Genomic DNA, 15,674 nt, shown 5'->3' on the forward strand with positions numbered 1-15,674 from the left:
GTTCGAGGCCATGGTGGGATTTGGAAACAAGGATGAGAATTTTGAAAATCGAGCACTTGTAGTTCCACAGGAGCAGGCTCACAACTACAATACTACAAAAGTGTACTGACTTCTATACAGAAAATTTAGGGCATTGGGGCATTTGTTATGTGTTAAAGGCTCTCTATACACAGTGTCAGCCGTGGCTCAGTGGGTAGCACTCTCGCCTCCGAGTCAGAAGGTTGTGGGTTCAAGTCCCACTCCAGAGACTTCAGCACATAAATCTAGGCTGACACTCCAGAGCAGTACTGAGGGAGTGCTGCACTGTCGGAGGTGCCGTCTTTTGGATAAGACGTCAAACCGAGGCCCCGTCTGCTCTCTCAGGTGGACGTAAAAGTTCCCATGGCACTATTTTGAAGAAGAGCAGGGGAGTTCTCCCCGGTGTCCTGACCAATATTTATCCCTCAACCAGCATCACTAAAACAGATTATCTGGTCATTCTCACATTGCTGTTTGTGGGAGCTTGCTGTGCCCAAATTGGCTGCCGCGTTTCCCACATTACAACAAGTGCCTACACTTCAAAAGTACTTCATTGGCTGTAAAGCGCTTTGGGACGTCCGGTGGTCATGAAAGGCGCTATATAAATGCAAGTCTTTCTTATAAATGTTGCTTGTTGAAACTCCCCCGAGATGGCGGACTCCTAGGGCACGTAGCTTCGCATCTTCGTAGCTATGCTCAAGTGCACTGGTGCGGATATACAGAAATTCTACCTCTTTGGGGCATCGGGCTGGACAGGATTGCAGGGATAGGAGAGGGGCCACAGAGGGACTTGTAAATAAGGATGAAGGTTTTGAAATGGCACTTGTGGGTACGAAGCTAGTGAAGGTCAAGGAGGACAAAGCGAACAGGTGAGCGGGACTGTCGTGTGGTCTCTGGTGCAGGTGGCAGAGATTTGAACGAGTTGGAGCTCAGAAAGCCACCGAGTAGAAAAGTCAAGCCGAGGGAGGTGACAGTGTGTTGGCGGAAGGTTTCAGTGATGGTGGAGGAGAGCAAGGGCAGAAAAAGGGCAATTTAATAAAAGATAAAAAGACTTGCATTTCTATAGCGCCTTTCACCGCCTCAGGGCGTCCCAAAGTGCTTTACAGCCAATAAAGTACTTTTGAAATGTAGTCACTGTTGTAATGTAGGAAACACGGCAGCCAATTTGACACAGCAAGCTCCCACAAACAGCAATGTGGTAATGACCAGATCATCTAGTTTAGTAATGCTGGTAGAGGGATAAATATTGGCCCAGACACCGGGGATAACTTCTCCTGCTCTTCTTCAAAATAGAAGTAGAAATAGACAGTGCTGGGTGATTGACAGAATTGGAGTTCGAAACTCAGCTCACGATCAAACAGGACACCATAGTTGTGCACACTGGGTCAACCTGGGCAAGCAGGGAGGCTGATGAAATCAGGGGGCTAGTTAGTGGGCAGCTTCCAGTGGGAGCCAAGTAGGATGGCTCAGGTCTTGCTAATGTTAAGTTGGAGACAGCGCTGGTTTAACAATGCCTTGGTGTTGGACAAGCCGACAGCACAGGAAACCGTTGTGGAGTTGAGAGTGACAAAGAAAGACTTGTATTCATACAATGCCTTTCACAACCTCAGGACGTCCCAAAGCGCTTTACAGCCAATGAAGTACATTTTGAAGTGCGGTCATTGTTGCAATGGAGGAAACGTGGCAGCAAATTGGTGCACAGCAAGCTCCCACAAACAGCAATGTGATAATGACCAGATAATCTGTTTCTGTTATGTTGATTGAGGGACAAATATTGGCCAGGACACCGGGGATAACTCCCCTGCTTTTCTTCAAAATAGTGCCACGGTATCTTTTACGTCCACCCGAGAGGGTTTAACGTCCCATCTGAAAGGCAGCACCTCTGACAGTGCAGCGCTCCCTCAGCACTGCACTGGAGTGTCAGCCTAGATTTTTGTGCTCAAGTCTCTGGAGTGGGATTTGAACCCACAACCTTCTGACTCAGAGGCAAGAATGCTGCCCACTGAGACGCAGCTGACACACGGTGACACAAGAGATGTACTGCGGTATCACCATCACAAAGACTGAAGCTGACTGCATGCACAATCTTGCCAAGGAGCATGTAGATGGGGAAAGAGAATGGAACCAAGGATGAAACTTTGAGTTACACCACAGGGAGGACAACCACACAATGAGAGAATTCTCTTAGTCAACTATTACTGGCCATTTAGAGAGCGGCACAGACATGGGGGGGGGGGGGGGGGGGGGGGGCTAGAAGCACATCACCTGCCAGTTTGTTTCCCCCACCCCCCCAAAAAAACCTGTAAACTTTATTACGAATCCACATACTAACTTGCTAACAAAGGATAGGTGTGTAACTAGTTCTGCACGCTCATCTACATTAACTGAACTGATACGCTGAATCAAAGCAAATCAATGTATTGAAACTTGTTCTTTTGGCACCATCTACTGACCACCTGAAGAATTGCAACAACTAAGCTTAAATAACACACAGAACGGAATGAGGAAAGGACATTGAGCCAGCCCAGCATGCTAACTCCTTCCAACAGACCACGTACAACATCAACATAGAAACATAGAAGATAGGAGCAGGAGTAGGCCATTCGGCCCCTCGAGCCTGCTCCGCCATTCAATGTGATCATGGCTGATCATCCAAATTCAGTACCCTGTCCCTGCCTTCTCCCCATATCCCTTGATCCCTTTAGCCTTAAGAAATATATCTAACTCCTTCTTGAATATATTTAATGAATTGGCCTCTACTGCCTTCTTTGGTAGAGAATTCCACAGGTTCACCACTCTCTGGGTGAAAAAATTCCTCCTCATCTCTGTCCTAAATGGCTTACCCCTTATCCTTAGACTGTGACCCCTGGTTCTGGACTCCCCGGCCATCGGGAACAACTGACGTGCACTCTACCCAACTTAGCCCCAAGGGAGACCAATAGCCAACATTTTTAAAACCCAGTACCGTCATCCTTTGCGCACACTTTCACACTCAATTTACAATGGTTCAGCTTACGTACCGGAGTTTGTGTTCTATGGACATTAATGACAAGCAATTAACTTGAGGCTGTGAAAATATCAAGTGGTTTATCTCACCACTGACCATTCTACAATGGCTGACATCAAAAATCACCAGCAATAGCCAAACACCTGTCCAGTTCAATATTCCCACAAGTGCTTTTCAAATGACATTCGGGTGCCTGAGATACACAGATATATAAATTATAAGTGATTAATGACTCATTAAGTTCCAGTACAGCTAAAAGTGACCAATAGCTTCCGCAGCAGCAGATAAATATAATAATCTTAATGTAAAGGACTGGCGTTAACAAATTCTAACCCTTGTCCTTGCAAACTACCACCCCATCTCCAACCTCCCTTTCCTCTCCAAATCCGTGCCCATCTTTCCAGCAATTCCATGTTTCAATCCCTCAAATCTGGTTTCCACCCCTGCCACAGTACCGAAACGGCTCTCATCAAAGTCACAAATTACATCCTTTGTGACTGTGACAAAGGTAAACTATCCCTCCTCGTCCTTCTTGACTTGTCTGCAGCCTTTGACACGGTTGACCACTCCATCCTTCTCCAACGCCTCGCCACCGTTGTCCAGCTAGGTGGGACTGCACTCGCCTGGTTCCATTCTTATCTATCTAATCGTAGCCAGAGAATCACCTGCAACGGCTTCTCTTCCCGCTCCCGCATCGTTACCTCTGGTGTCCCCCAAGGATCTATCCTTGGCCCCCTCCTGTTTCTCATCTACATGTTACCCCTTGGTGACATCATCCGAAAACACAGCATCAGTTTCCACATGTACGCTGACGTCACCCAGCTCTACCTCAACACCACTTCTCTCGACCCCGCCATGGTCTCTAAATTGTCAGACTGCTTGTCCGACATCCAGTTCTGGATGTGCAGAAATTTTCTCCAATTAAATATTGGGAAGACCGAAGTCATTGTCTTCGGTCCCCGCCACAAACTCCGTTCACTAGCCACTGACTCCATCCCTCTCCCTAACATCTGTCTGAGGCTGAACCACATGGTTCGCAACCTTGGTGTCATATTTGACCCTGAAATGAGCTTCCGACCACATATCCGCAGCGTAACTAAGACCGCCTATTTCCACCTCCGTAACATCGCCCGTCTCTGCCCTTGCCTCAGTCCATCTGCTGAAACCCTCATCCATATTTTTACCACCTCTAGACTTGAGGATGTAACGTGCAGGGTGGATAAAGGGGAACCAGTAGATGTCGTGTATTTGGATTTCCAGAAGGCATTCGATAAGGTGCCACATAAAAGATAAGAGCTCACGGGGTTGGGGGTAATATATTAGCATGGATAGAGGATTGGCTAACTAACAGGAAACAGAGAGTCGGGATAAATAGGTAATTTTCAGGTTGGTAAACTGTAACTAGTGGGGTGCCGCAGGGATCAGTGCTGGGGCCTCAACTATTTACAATCTATATTAATGACTTGGATGAAGGGACTGAGTGTAATGTAGCCACATTTGCTGATGATACAAAGATAGGTGGGAAAGCAAATTGTGTGGAGGACGCAAAGAATCTCCAAAGGGATATAGATAGGCTAAGTGAGTGGGCAAAAATCTGACAGATGGAGTTTAATGTGGGAAAATGCAAGGTTATCCACTTTGGTAGGAAAAATAAAAAAGCAAATTATTATTTAAATTGGGAGAGATTACAAAATGCTGAGGTACAGAGAGATCTGGGGGTCCTTGTACATGAAACACAAAAAGTTAGCATGTGGGTACAGCAAGTAATTAGGGAGGCAAATGGAGTGTTGGCCTTTATTGCAAAGGGAATGGAGTATATAAGTAGGGAAGTCCTGTTACAACTGTACAGGGCGTTGGTGAGACCACACCTGGAGTACTGCGTACAGTTTTGGTCTCCTTATTTAAGGAAGGATATACTTGCATTGGAGGCAGTTCAAAGAAGGTTCACGAGGTTGATTCCGGAGATGAAGGGGTTGTCTTCTGAAGGAAGGTTGAGCAGGTTGGGCCTATACTCATTGGAGTTTAGAAGAATGAGAGGGGATCTTATTGAAACATATAAGATTCTGAAGGGGCTTGTCAGGGTAGATGCAGAGAGGATGTTTCCCCTCGTGGAGGAATCTAGAACGAGGGGGCATAATTTCAGAATAAGGGGTCGCCCATTGAAAACAGAAACGAGGAGGAATTTCTTCTCTCAGAGGGTCGTGAATCTTTGGAATTCTCTTCCCCAGAGAGCTGTGGAGGCTGGGTCATTGAATATATTTAAGGTGGAGATAGACAGATTTTTGAACAATAAGGGAGTCAAGGGTTATGGGGAGCGAGCAGGGAAGTGGAGTTGAGGCCAAGATCAGATCAGCCATGATCTTATTGAATGGCGGAGCAGGCTCGAGGGGCCGAATGACCTACTCCTGCTCCTACGTCTTATGTTCTTATGTTGACTTATGTTCTACCCTATGTAAACTTGAGGTCATGCAAAACTCGGCTGCCTGTGTCCTAACTCGCACCAAGTCCCATTCACCCCTGTGCTCGCTGACCTACACTGGCTCCCGGTTAAGCAACGCCTCGATTTCAAAATTCTCATCCTTGTTTTCAAATCTCTCCATGGCCTCGCCCCTCCCTATCTCTGTAATCTCCCCTGGCCCCACAACCCCCCTCCATGAGATACCTGCGCTCCTCTAATTCTGCCCTCTTGAGCATCCCTGATTATAATCGCTCAACCATTGGTGGCCGTGCCTTCTGTTGCCTGGGCCCTAAGCTCTGAAATTCTCTGCCTAAACCTCTCTGCCTCTCTTTCCTCCTTTAAGATGCTCCTTAAAACCTACCTCTTTGACCAAGCTTTTGGTCACCTGCCCTATTTTCTCCTGATGTGGCTCGATGTCAAATCTTTTGTCTTATAATAATCCTGTGAAGCGCCTTGGGACGTTTTACTACGTTAAAGGTGCTATATAAATACAAGTTGCTGTTGTTGCAGCTGCAAAAATCTCTCACCACTGACCATTCTACAATGGCTCACATCAAAAATCACCAGCACTGGTCAAACACCTGTCCAGTTCAATATTCCCACAAGTGTTTTTCAAATTACATTCGGGTGCCAGAGATACACAGATATATAAATTAAAAAAGTGATTAACGACTCATTAAGTTCCAGTACAGCTAAAAGTGACCAATAGCTTCTGCAGCAGCAGATAAATAATCTTAACGTAAAGGACTGGCGTTAACAAATTCTAATGTGACTCACCAACTATTTTAGAAGTCTAATTTAGCCAATCACCGCCCTGATTAGGAGTTCCCCCAAATAAGACGTGCTGTTCACGGTCTCCAATGTAAATATTTCATACCTGTTAGAAACTAGGGGTGCCTAAAAATGTATATGGCTACGCGAATAATACTGTGTTTAAATGATTGTATGTTTCTGCTCGAGACAAGTAAGGGGTTAACGTATAAGTTTCGTTTTCCTGAAAGCTCATATTAGAATTTGCGACAAAATGTCTACAGTTAGTTAGATTAGATGAGGCATAAACATTCCACACAGGGGCCCACAGGATGGCCTTGCTTGCCAAATCTGTCGTTTGTAAGTTAGGGTTTTGACTCTGTTGTTGTATCTTTAATTTGGCCAACGAAGGCCCAACCTATGTTTCTTCCATTATTACTAATAACCATATTATAATCTCTACAGGTAGAATTTGGGATTTGTTTAGCAGAACTGCTTGTGAAGATAAATAAAAGTTAATGGCCCAGAAATTCGGGTCTCCACGGGTGAGTACGCACGGGGTACTCGCACGTAGGCCCAATGGAAGTGCCGGTTTCGTGCATTCACTGCGCATGCGCGGGAAACCGGAACTTCCGTTCCCCTGAAAAAAGGGGCTCAGAGGTGGAACGCGTGTGCCGGAGAGGCAGCGCGTGCGCATCGAACTTACGTTTTTTTTGCAGGTTTCTCCGGGAGGGTAAGTCTCCAGCAGTTACACTTTTAAAAAGCAGGCGCAAGGCCTGCTTTTAACAAGGTAAGTGGTGAATTAATTAAAATTAAAACACTTTTTCCACAGGTTTATTATTTTTAAATACTTTAAAGAAAGGCAAGTTTATTTTTAGCCCCGTTAGAAAATGAAATTTTTTTTTCAAAAATTTAAATTATTGTTTAAAATAGTTATTTCATGTAATTTATAGTTATTTTAAAAATGTGATTAAAAAAAAAAATTATTTGAAGTTTTAGTGATGTTTTGGGGCTTATAGTATTTATAGGTTTGTCAGCTCTTCCTGTCAAATTTATGAATGGGCATTCCCTGCTACCATTGGCTCTCCATGGCCCATGTGATCCCAGGGGACACATCGAACTAACTGCGCCCCTGGGATACGCAAGCACTGCGCGTCGGCAGTTGGAGGAGGCCCAGGATCGGAATCCCACGCGGGCCCACAGCACAACGGCCAGCGCGCTAGGTAAGTGCAGGTCGGAGGCTTGCACCCGCGGGAAGCCCCCGACCCGAATTTCTGGGCCATTTAGTTGAAAGACACAGAATGAAGTGAGATAACGACTGGCTGAAATGGGACAGCTCTGGCTTGAGCCACTTGATTGAAGGGGTACAAGGCCAGGCCTAGTACCAATTGTAACAGGGAGGATGAGGACAAAGAGAAATAAGACAAATTCCAATCGAGGAAATGTAAAAACAAGAAAGATAAACTGGATGAGATCATGAGACACCTTTAGGGGAGGGCTTTCATCCAAGAATTGAGACAAAGATCTTGATGCCTCATTGGGTAATGAGGTTTTAGGGGAACAACGATAGGTTAAATGGTCTTGTCAATAATTTGGCCTCAGGCCCACTCCTAAAAGGAGAATAAAAGTAACACCCTGAGGGCTTGCCCACTCAGATGGCGGAGGGAAGAGCTAAACAAAAGTTGGGCTGGTCGAGCGCTTTCGAGAGTGATCCCATGCTCACCAGTTCTAGATGAAAGGAGAGAGGCCGCAAGTCAGAGTACTGTTCACACACGCCAGCCATCTATCTGATCGGGTCCGGTACCAGCTGCTTGTCACAGTCATATGTTTTTGCTGTATTATTAGTGTGTTATATTCTGTCCTAAACTCCAATTAAACACAATATACCCACCATATTGGTTTGCACTCAATCCTGTTTACCAGAGATAACCAAATCTCTACACACCATTCAAAAAAAGTCAAAGAAGATAATACACAATTCCATTGATAGTCTCCAGAGAACATTAATACTCAGAACTAATACAGTTGTACATAAGTTACATGGCAACATATAAAGAAAGACTTGCATTTCTATAGCGCCTTTCACGATCTCAGGACGTCCCAAAGCGCTTTACAGCCAATGAAGTACTTTTGGAGTGTAGTCACTGTTGTAATGTAGGAAATGCGGCAGCCAATTTGCGCACAGCAAGCTCCCACAAACAGCAATGTGATAATGACCAGAAAATCTGTTTTAGCGATGTTGATTGAAGGATAAATATTGGCCAGGACACCGGGGAGAACTCCCCTGCTCTTCTTCGAAATAGTGCCATGGGATCTTTTACTTCCATCTGAGAGCGCAGACGGGGCCTCGGTTTAACGCCTCATTCAAAAGACAGCACCTTCGACAGTGCAGCACTCCCTCAGTACTGCACTGGGAGTGTCAGCCTAGATTTTTGTGCTGCACGTCTCTGGAGTGGGACTTGAACCCACAACCTTCTGACTCAGAGGTGAGGGTGGTACCCACTGAGCCATGGCAGACAATAATAATTTGAAATCTCACAATACTTGAATGAGTATTCTAGTTATCCAAGGGTGAATTTACTGCTGGCTACTGTTTAAAATGCTTCAGTAACTGAAAGAACGGCTTCATTGCATTCCCCAGGAAATGAAATCAGAATTAAATAGTGATATAAGAATGGAAACAGAGAAGGTGCAAAAATTAGGTTGTTTGAAAATCCTGTGTGTTGGATTCCCGGGAATATTGAAGTACCACATTCAGAAGGAGCGTTGTGAAAAGGGACGAGCTTATGTGCTTCCGGTGGTGGTTTTTCCCCAGAAGCAAAGTGTTGACATGACTGTGGTAAATGTGCCATTGGAGTTGCCTCTTTATTCACCCCAGAAATCAACCCACACTGGTAACATTTGTTGCCCTGTGTGGACCTTCCCTTCCATCAGAAGCTGCAGAATAAATTGCAACATACAGTAAACAGGGTAATGAAGTGTACTTTTCCAGCTACTTCGGAGATCTGATCGATGGCGGTGTTGGTTAGTTTGTCACCGTTTGTGATTATGACGAGTGTTAATAGATTAATACAATGTTACTGCACAATAACACGGGCCATTGAGCACATCAAGGCTGCCCTTGTGTTTTCCTCCACACAAGCCATGTAGTCAAATCTCACTCTCCTGCTTGCTCCCCATACGGTTTAATATTCCTCCTTACCAGCAATTTCCCCTCAAAAAACTCACGGACTCTGCTCCAACATTGGTCAGTGGTCGAGACCCCCACACCCAACTACCTCCAGGCAAGGATCATTTCCTCTGGGTGAAAGGTGTATGGGCTATTAGGACTTAACATGAGCAAAGGCATCGTTAATGAACTGCATTCACTATAGTTTCCGGAATCCAATACACTTGGAGTAGATTCTTATGCAAAATGTGATGAAATGGAGATCCTTTCTTTTTTTTTTTTTTAAATTATTCGTTCCAGGATGTGGGCATCGCTGGCAAGGCCAGCATTTATTGCCCATCCCTTCGAGAAGGTGGTGGTGAGCCGCCTTCTTGAACCGCTGCAGTCCGTGTGGTGAAGGTCCTCCCACAGTGCTGTTAGGGAGGGAGTTCCAGGATTTTGGCGCAGCGATGAAGGAACGGCGATATAATTCCAAGTCAGGATGGTGTGTGACTTGGAGGGGAACTTGAAGGTGGTGGTGTTCCCATGCGCCTGCTGCCCTTGTCCTTCTAGGTGGTAGAGGTTGCGGGTTTGGGACGTGCTGTCGAAGAAGCCTTGGCCAGTTGCTGCAGTGCATCTTGTAGATGGTGCACACTGTAGCCATGGTACGCCGGTGGTGGAGGGAGCGAATGTTTAAGGTGGTGGATGGGGTGCCAATCAAGCGGGCTGCTTTGTCCTGGATGGTGTCGAGCTTCTTGAGTGTTATTGGGAGCTGCACTTCATCTAGGCAAGTGGAGAGTATTCCATCACACTCCTTAAATTGTTAAATTGCAACAGACATCCTCTCCTAGCTGTGAAAACTTGGAAGGCCCCAAAGATTTTTGAACTTTAGCTCATCAAATTATAGATCCTTTGAGGGCAATAGTTATGTTATTTCATAGGTTTCAGCTGGAAATTTCTGGCAAGTGAAGTGTTATACGTAAAGTTGCCACTGTTACAATAGATGCACGATTGTCACATAGGCCAAGCTTTATAGAAGACTCAAAGGCCAGCAGTTTAAGCTCTTACGACCCAAAAGCTGACAGATTAAAACCTCGTTTACCCGCTTGTTGAGAATAGATGGTCGAAGGGACACTAAAATCAGGAACAGACGTTTTTGTTCTGTGATGTGAGCATGCTGCTCAGTTAGATGTGTCTGTAGGGCAGCCCGAGAGCTTTAAGATCACTTGGAAACCGTGCATCCAAGTTACTGCAATGATACGCTTCATCTGAAATAAGGACAAGTATGATATGCTTATGTTGGTTCATAGGGCGCATGGGTTTCCTGTGTAAGCTGCCTATTACTTTGAGCTTGAGTTATTAAAGAGCCTGCAACTTTGATGGACGTACTGTATCTGTTATTTTCATTTGCTGGTTCAACATGCTTCTGTATATATTTCTCTCCAGTGATAAAATTGAATTGGGAGTTTTAGCCTGAGCTAACACAGTCTGTCAGTCTATCAGAGAGATCTGCAGTACATGAGGGCATATCCTGGCACTACAATGGCAGATTGTTCACTCTGTGACACACCAGCCTATATATTTTACACACAAGTTCAAACTTAAAATTCATGGGAAACACAGGCTTGGTGTAGAAGTTGAATATTGCAGTGAGCACAAATAAAGAGTATAGAAACATAGAAAAATAGGAGCAGGAGTCGGCCATTCGGCCCTTCGAGCCTGCTCCGCCATTCAATATGATCATGGCTGATCCTCTATCTCAATACCATATTCCTGCTCTCTCCCCATACCCCTTGATGCCTTTTGTGTCTAGAAATCTATCTATCTCCTTCTTAAATATATTCAGTGACTTGGCCTCCACAGCCTTCTGTGGTTGAGAATTCCACAGGTTCACCACCCTCTGAGTGAAGACATTTCTCCTCATCTCAGTCCTAAATATCCTACCCGGTATCCTGAGACTGTGACCCCCCGTTCTAGACACCCCCCCCCCAGCCAGGGGAAAACATCCTCCCTGCATCCAGTCTGTCTAGCCCTGTCAGAATTTTATATGTTTCAATGAGTATTGGGAAGCAGCACGAATTGCAAGACAGGGCATTCAGTTTTTGCATCAACCAGGCGGTGTCCGACATGCATGGAAACCCATCAACCTGCTTAAGAGTTTGAGACGAAATGGACATCCATGTAAATTGAGTTGCCATTTTCCAGATATGAAGCACACACTTTCTCCCTAAAGGGGGATTGGGTGACCGCTTTGCACAGAGAACAGAGGCACAACTTGACAAAAGTCAAGGCTTGAGGAGGTCCCTGTGTGTGCATAGGGATACTATTGGAATTTAACCCATTATAACCAGGAAGCTTACCACCTTGGAGTTCTGGTAAGCTTCATCTGTTTGTCAAGCTAGAATCACCCCACCCATTAAATTGTTATTTAGAGCCAAGTGGGAAGAATCTCAGCCCAAACTGAAGGGTACACCTCTCCAGATCTCAGCACTGATCGTCAATCACGATCAATGCCCTGGAGTACAGCACACTTGCCTGGATCATGCATTGGATTACTGAATTGACCACAAAGAATCAAATGGATTTCAATATTCCAACACATCTCAGAGTCAGAATGTTGTGAATTCACACCTCACCCCAGGACTTAAGCACATAATTTAGGCTGGTACTTCAGTAGTAAGGGAGTGATGCATTGTCAAAAATGCTGTCTTTCAGATGAGACGTTAAACCGATCTGTTCCAGTGGTGCAGCTACATAAAAGATCCATGGCACTCTCTGAAAATATTCCCCCTCAACCAACCAACCCTCACTGAGTGAGCAGCAGTAACACAACATGCGAGTACGTTGCCACCATTCTTCAGACAACACAGACATGAATCATATCCCACAGATGCTGGTATTGCACTTCAGGCTCTTTAATAACATGTTACTCAAGATCAAAGCACAAGTCAGCTTCCATGGGAAACCTGTGCTTAGAATTACAGAATGGTTACAGCACAGGAGGCCGCCATTTGACCAGTTGAGCCCGTGCCGGTTCTCTGCAAGAACACTTCAGCTAGTCCCACTCCCCGGTCTTTCCCCGTAGCCCTGCAAATTTTTTTCCTTCAGGTACTTCTCTTTTGAAAGCCACGATTGAGTCTGCCTCCACCACCCTTTCAGGCAGTGCATTCCAGATCCTAACCACTCACTGGGTAAAAAAGTTTTTCCTCATGGCACCTTTGGTTCTTCTGCCAATCACCTTGAATCTGTGTCCTCTGGTTCTTGACCCTTCCGCCAATGGGAACAGTTTCTCTCTATCTAGACCCCCTCATGATTTTGAACACCTCTACCAAATCTCCTCTCAACCTTCTCTGCTCTAAGGAGAACAATCCCAGATTCTCCAGTCTATCCTATGAACCAAACTTGACTTTATCCACAAAGTAACTGGGACAGTGTGCCACCAGGTGAATGATCAATCCCTTTTCTGTTGAGATGGGCACTACAAATAGTTGCGACTGTGAATTATATGTTCCTAATCTCTGAACAGGTGGCAAACACCATACTGCCAAATCAAACAGTGCAGGCTAAAAATCAGATTTATTAAAGTAGCAAGTTATTAAGAGTCTGCTGGAGTAGGAGCAAATCAGATTATACAAAATCACTTAATTTTACACTATCTGTTACAAAACAATAAAAGTTCCAAAGTGTTATCAGTTTTCTTCAGTAACATTTGACAATGGGTTAGTGAAGAAAAGCTTTATATACGGGATCAGATGCCCCCTCCACAAGGAAAGAAATGGAGTTTCACCTTAACCCAACATACATAAACAGTGACAATGATATATTGTTGCACAAATGAAATTTCTATTTACAGCATTATATTTAAAGCTTGCCCGTCATTTTATCGCTAAAGCCAAACCACCAGAAAACAAATTTGTGGTTATGCTTGTTCTTTCAGAAAGTCAAACTCAGTGTAATTAAGACTGCATTTATACAGTCACTTCTGTTGTCAATGGAAAGTCATTTTAGGTGAAGGGGACGGGGATGGTAGTATAACACAGAGGACTGGAGGATATGTAACAGCCCTGTGATGTGTGACTCCTCCTTAAGGACATTTCACATCCATTTAAAGATCCCCAAAAAAGTGCAGTATAAATCCTGCCCAACAGATTTTTAAAAAAATATTGAGCAACAGAGTGTTTTAAAAAGGAACCACATTTACTACCAGTGGAAATGAGGGACCCCCACAAGTTTGCTGAGCAGTGGCCCTGGCTGGCCTCTGACCACTCACCTGTCCTCTACTCCTTTTCGGCTCGGGTGCATCCGGCTTCCCAGCGGTCGTCTGCTGGTCGTTTGGAGAGAGTTTCATCTCAGCGCTACTTTTCTTCCCTTTAGCCATTGGAGGGGGGCGGGAAATAAATAGAATAAAAACTGTAAAATGCTTAAAGCACAAAATCACACTGAGAGTTTCTGCTGCAAGAGGGCCAGCTGACAGCTCGGGATTGTTACTGTAGCAAGCGTCCAACCCACGTGGCCTCCAAAACCAACCGAACCTGACTGCCAGGGCTCGCCCCGCCCCGCCCACTCTCTTCGCTGTGATTGGCTCACTCGCCGCCTCGCGTGTTTCTATTGGACGGTCTGTCACATTCCGCGGCATCACGTTGGGTTGGAGTGCGCGGCGCAGGCCACGTGCGCGGCCATCCTCAGGTTGCAATAAAAATGGAAATCGCAATCCAACTGGTTCTTGTCTGTTTAGTGACTTAAGTTAAGATTTTTTTGGGGGGAGGGTGCGGGTAGATCCGTATGCATAACCTATCCAGTTTGAGCAAATATTTGTTTATTAAATGTTCAGCCTCCAAATCAAAGATGTCCCCGTTCCCCCCGGGCCATTTCCAGGTCTGGCCATTTCGCCCAGGCAGTGCAGTTCTATTTCCACCTATTATGGGATATGGATCAAAGGTGGGTAAATGATACAGATCAGCCGTGATCTGATTGAATGGTGCAACAGGCTCGAAGGGCTGAATGGCCTTTTCCTGGCCCTATGTTTGAATTTTGTCAGCCTGGAGGCTTGGAAAGGATTGTTGCTCTGATTGGTGGATCGCTTTCAGCCTCTGCCACCGACTCCATCCCCTCTCCCCACCGACTCCATCACCTCTCCCCGACTCCATCCCCTCTCCCCACCGACTCCATCCCCTCCCCACCGACTCCATCCCCTCTCCCCACCGACTCCATCCCCTCCCCACCGACTCCATCCCCTCTCCCCACCGACTCCATCCCCTCTCCCCACCGACTCCATCCCCTCTCCCCACCGACTCCATCCCCTCTCCCCACCGACTCCATCCCCCCTCCCCACCGACTCCATCCCCTCTCCCCACCGACTCCATCCCCTCTCCCCACCGACTCCATCCCCTCTCCCCACCGACTCCATCCCCTCCCCACCGACTCCATCCCCTCTCCCCGACTGCATTCCCTCTCCCCACCGATTCCATCCCCTCTCCCCAGACTCCATCCCCTCTCCCCACCGACTCCATCCCCTCTCCCCACCGATTCCATCCCCCCTCCCCATCGACTCCACCCCCTCTCCCCACCGACTCCATCCCCTCTCCCCACCGACTCTATCCCCCCTCCCCACCGACTCCATCCCCTCTCCCCACCGACTCCATCCCCCCTCCCCACCGACTCCATCCCCCCTCCCCACCGACTCCATCCCCTTTCCCCACCGACTCCATCCCCTCTCCCCACTGATTCCATCCCTCCTCCCCAGCCACTATCTCAGGTTGAATCAGACTGTTTACAACTTCGGCGGCCTGTTCGACCCCATATATACTCCTCATAAAGACCACCTACTTCCACCGCCATAAGCTCACTGGGTCGCGCCTGTCTCAGCCCATCTGCCTCTGTTATTTGTCACCTCCAGGCTCAACTATTCCAATGCCGTCCTGATGAGCCTCCCATCCTCTAAAAGCTTCAGCTCATCCAAAACTTTTGGCTGTAGCTTATTACACATCTAGTCCCACTGACCAATCACCTCTGTCCTTTTTGACCTACGTTGCATCCCAGTCCCTCAAAACCTCCGACTGAAAGTTCACATCCGACTGTTTAAATCTCCATAGCCTCGTCCCTCTGTTTCTCTAACCTTTAGAGTTTAGAAGATTGAGAGGGGATCTCATCGAAACCTATAAAATTCTGTCAGGCCTGGACAGACTAGATGCAGGAAGGATGTTTCTGATGGCCGGGGAGTCCAGAACCAGGGGTCATAGTCTAAGGATAAGGGGTAAGCCATTTAGGACTGAAATGAGGAGGAATTTCTTCAC

The 15,674-nt window shown here is 46.3% G+C and overlaps 1 protein-coding gene across 1 annotated transcript in view; it reads right to left on the reverse strand.

Annotated features, from left to right (window-relative positions):
* The window catches only part of chlsn (cholesin), a 437,761-nt gene extending 423,841 nt beyond the window's left edge, over nucleotides 1-13,920 (reverse strand). Inside the window, exon 1 of the mRNA XM_086000267.1 lies at nucleotides 13,652-13,920. Coding sequence (XP_085856393.1) covers nucleotides 13,652-13,759 — 108 coding nt within the window. The 5' untranslated portion in view covers nucleotides 13,760-13,920. The remainder of the gene's footprint in view (nucleotides 1-13,651) is intronic.
* Nucleotides 13,921-15,674: the final 1,754 nt, after the last annotated feature.

Source organism: Somniosus microcephalus, chromosome 11 (genome assembly GCF_052327205.1).
Source record: "Somniosus microcephalus isolate GS21.2 chromosome 11, FLI_Smic_1.0, whole genome shotgun sequence".
Classification (NCBI taxonomy): domain Eukaryota; kingdom Metazoa; phylum Chordata; class Chondrichthyes; order Squaliformes; family Somniosidae; genus Somniosus; species Somniosus microcephalus.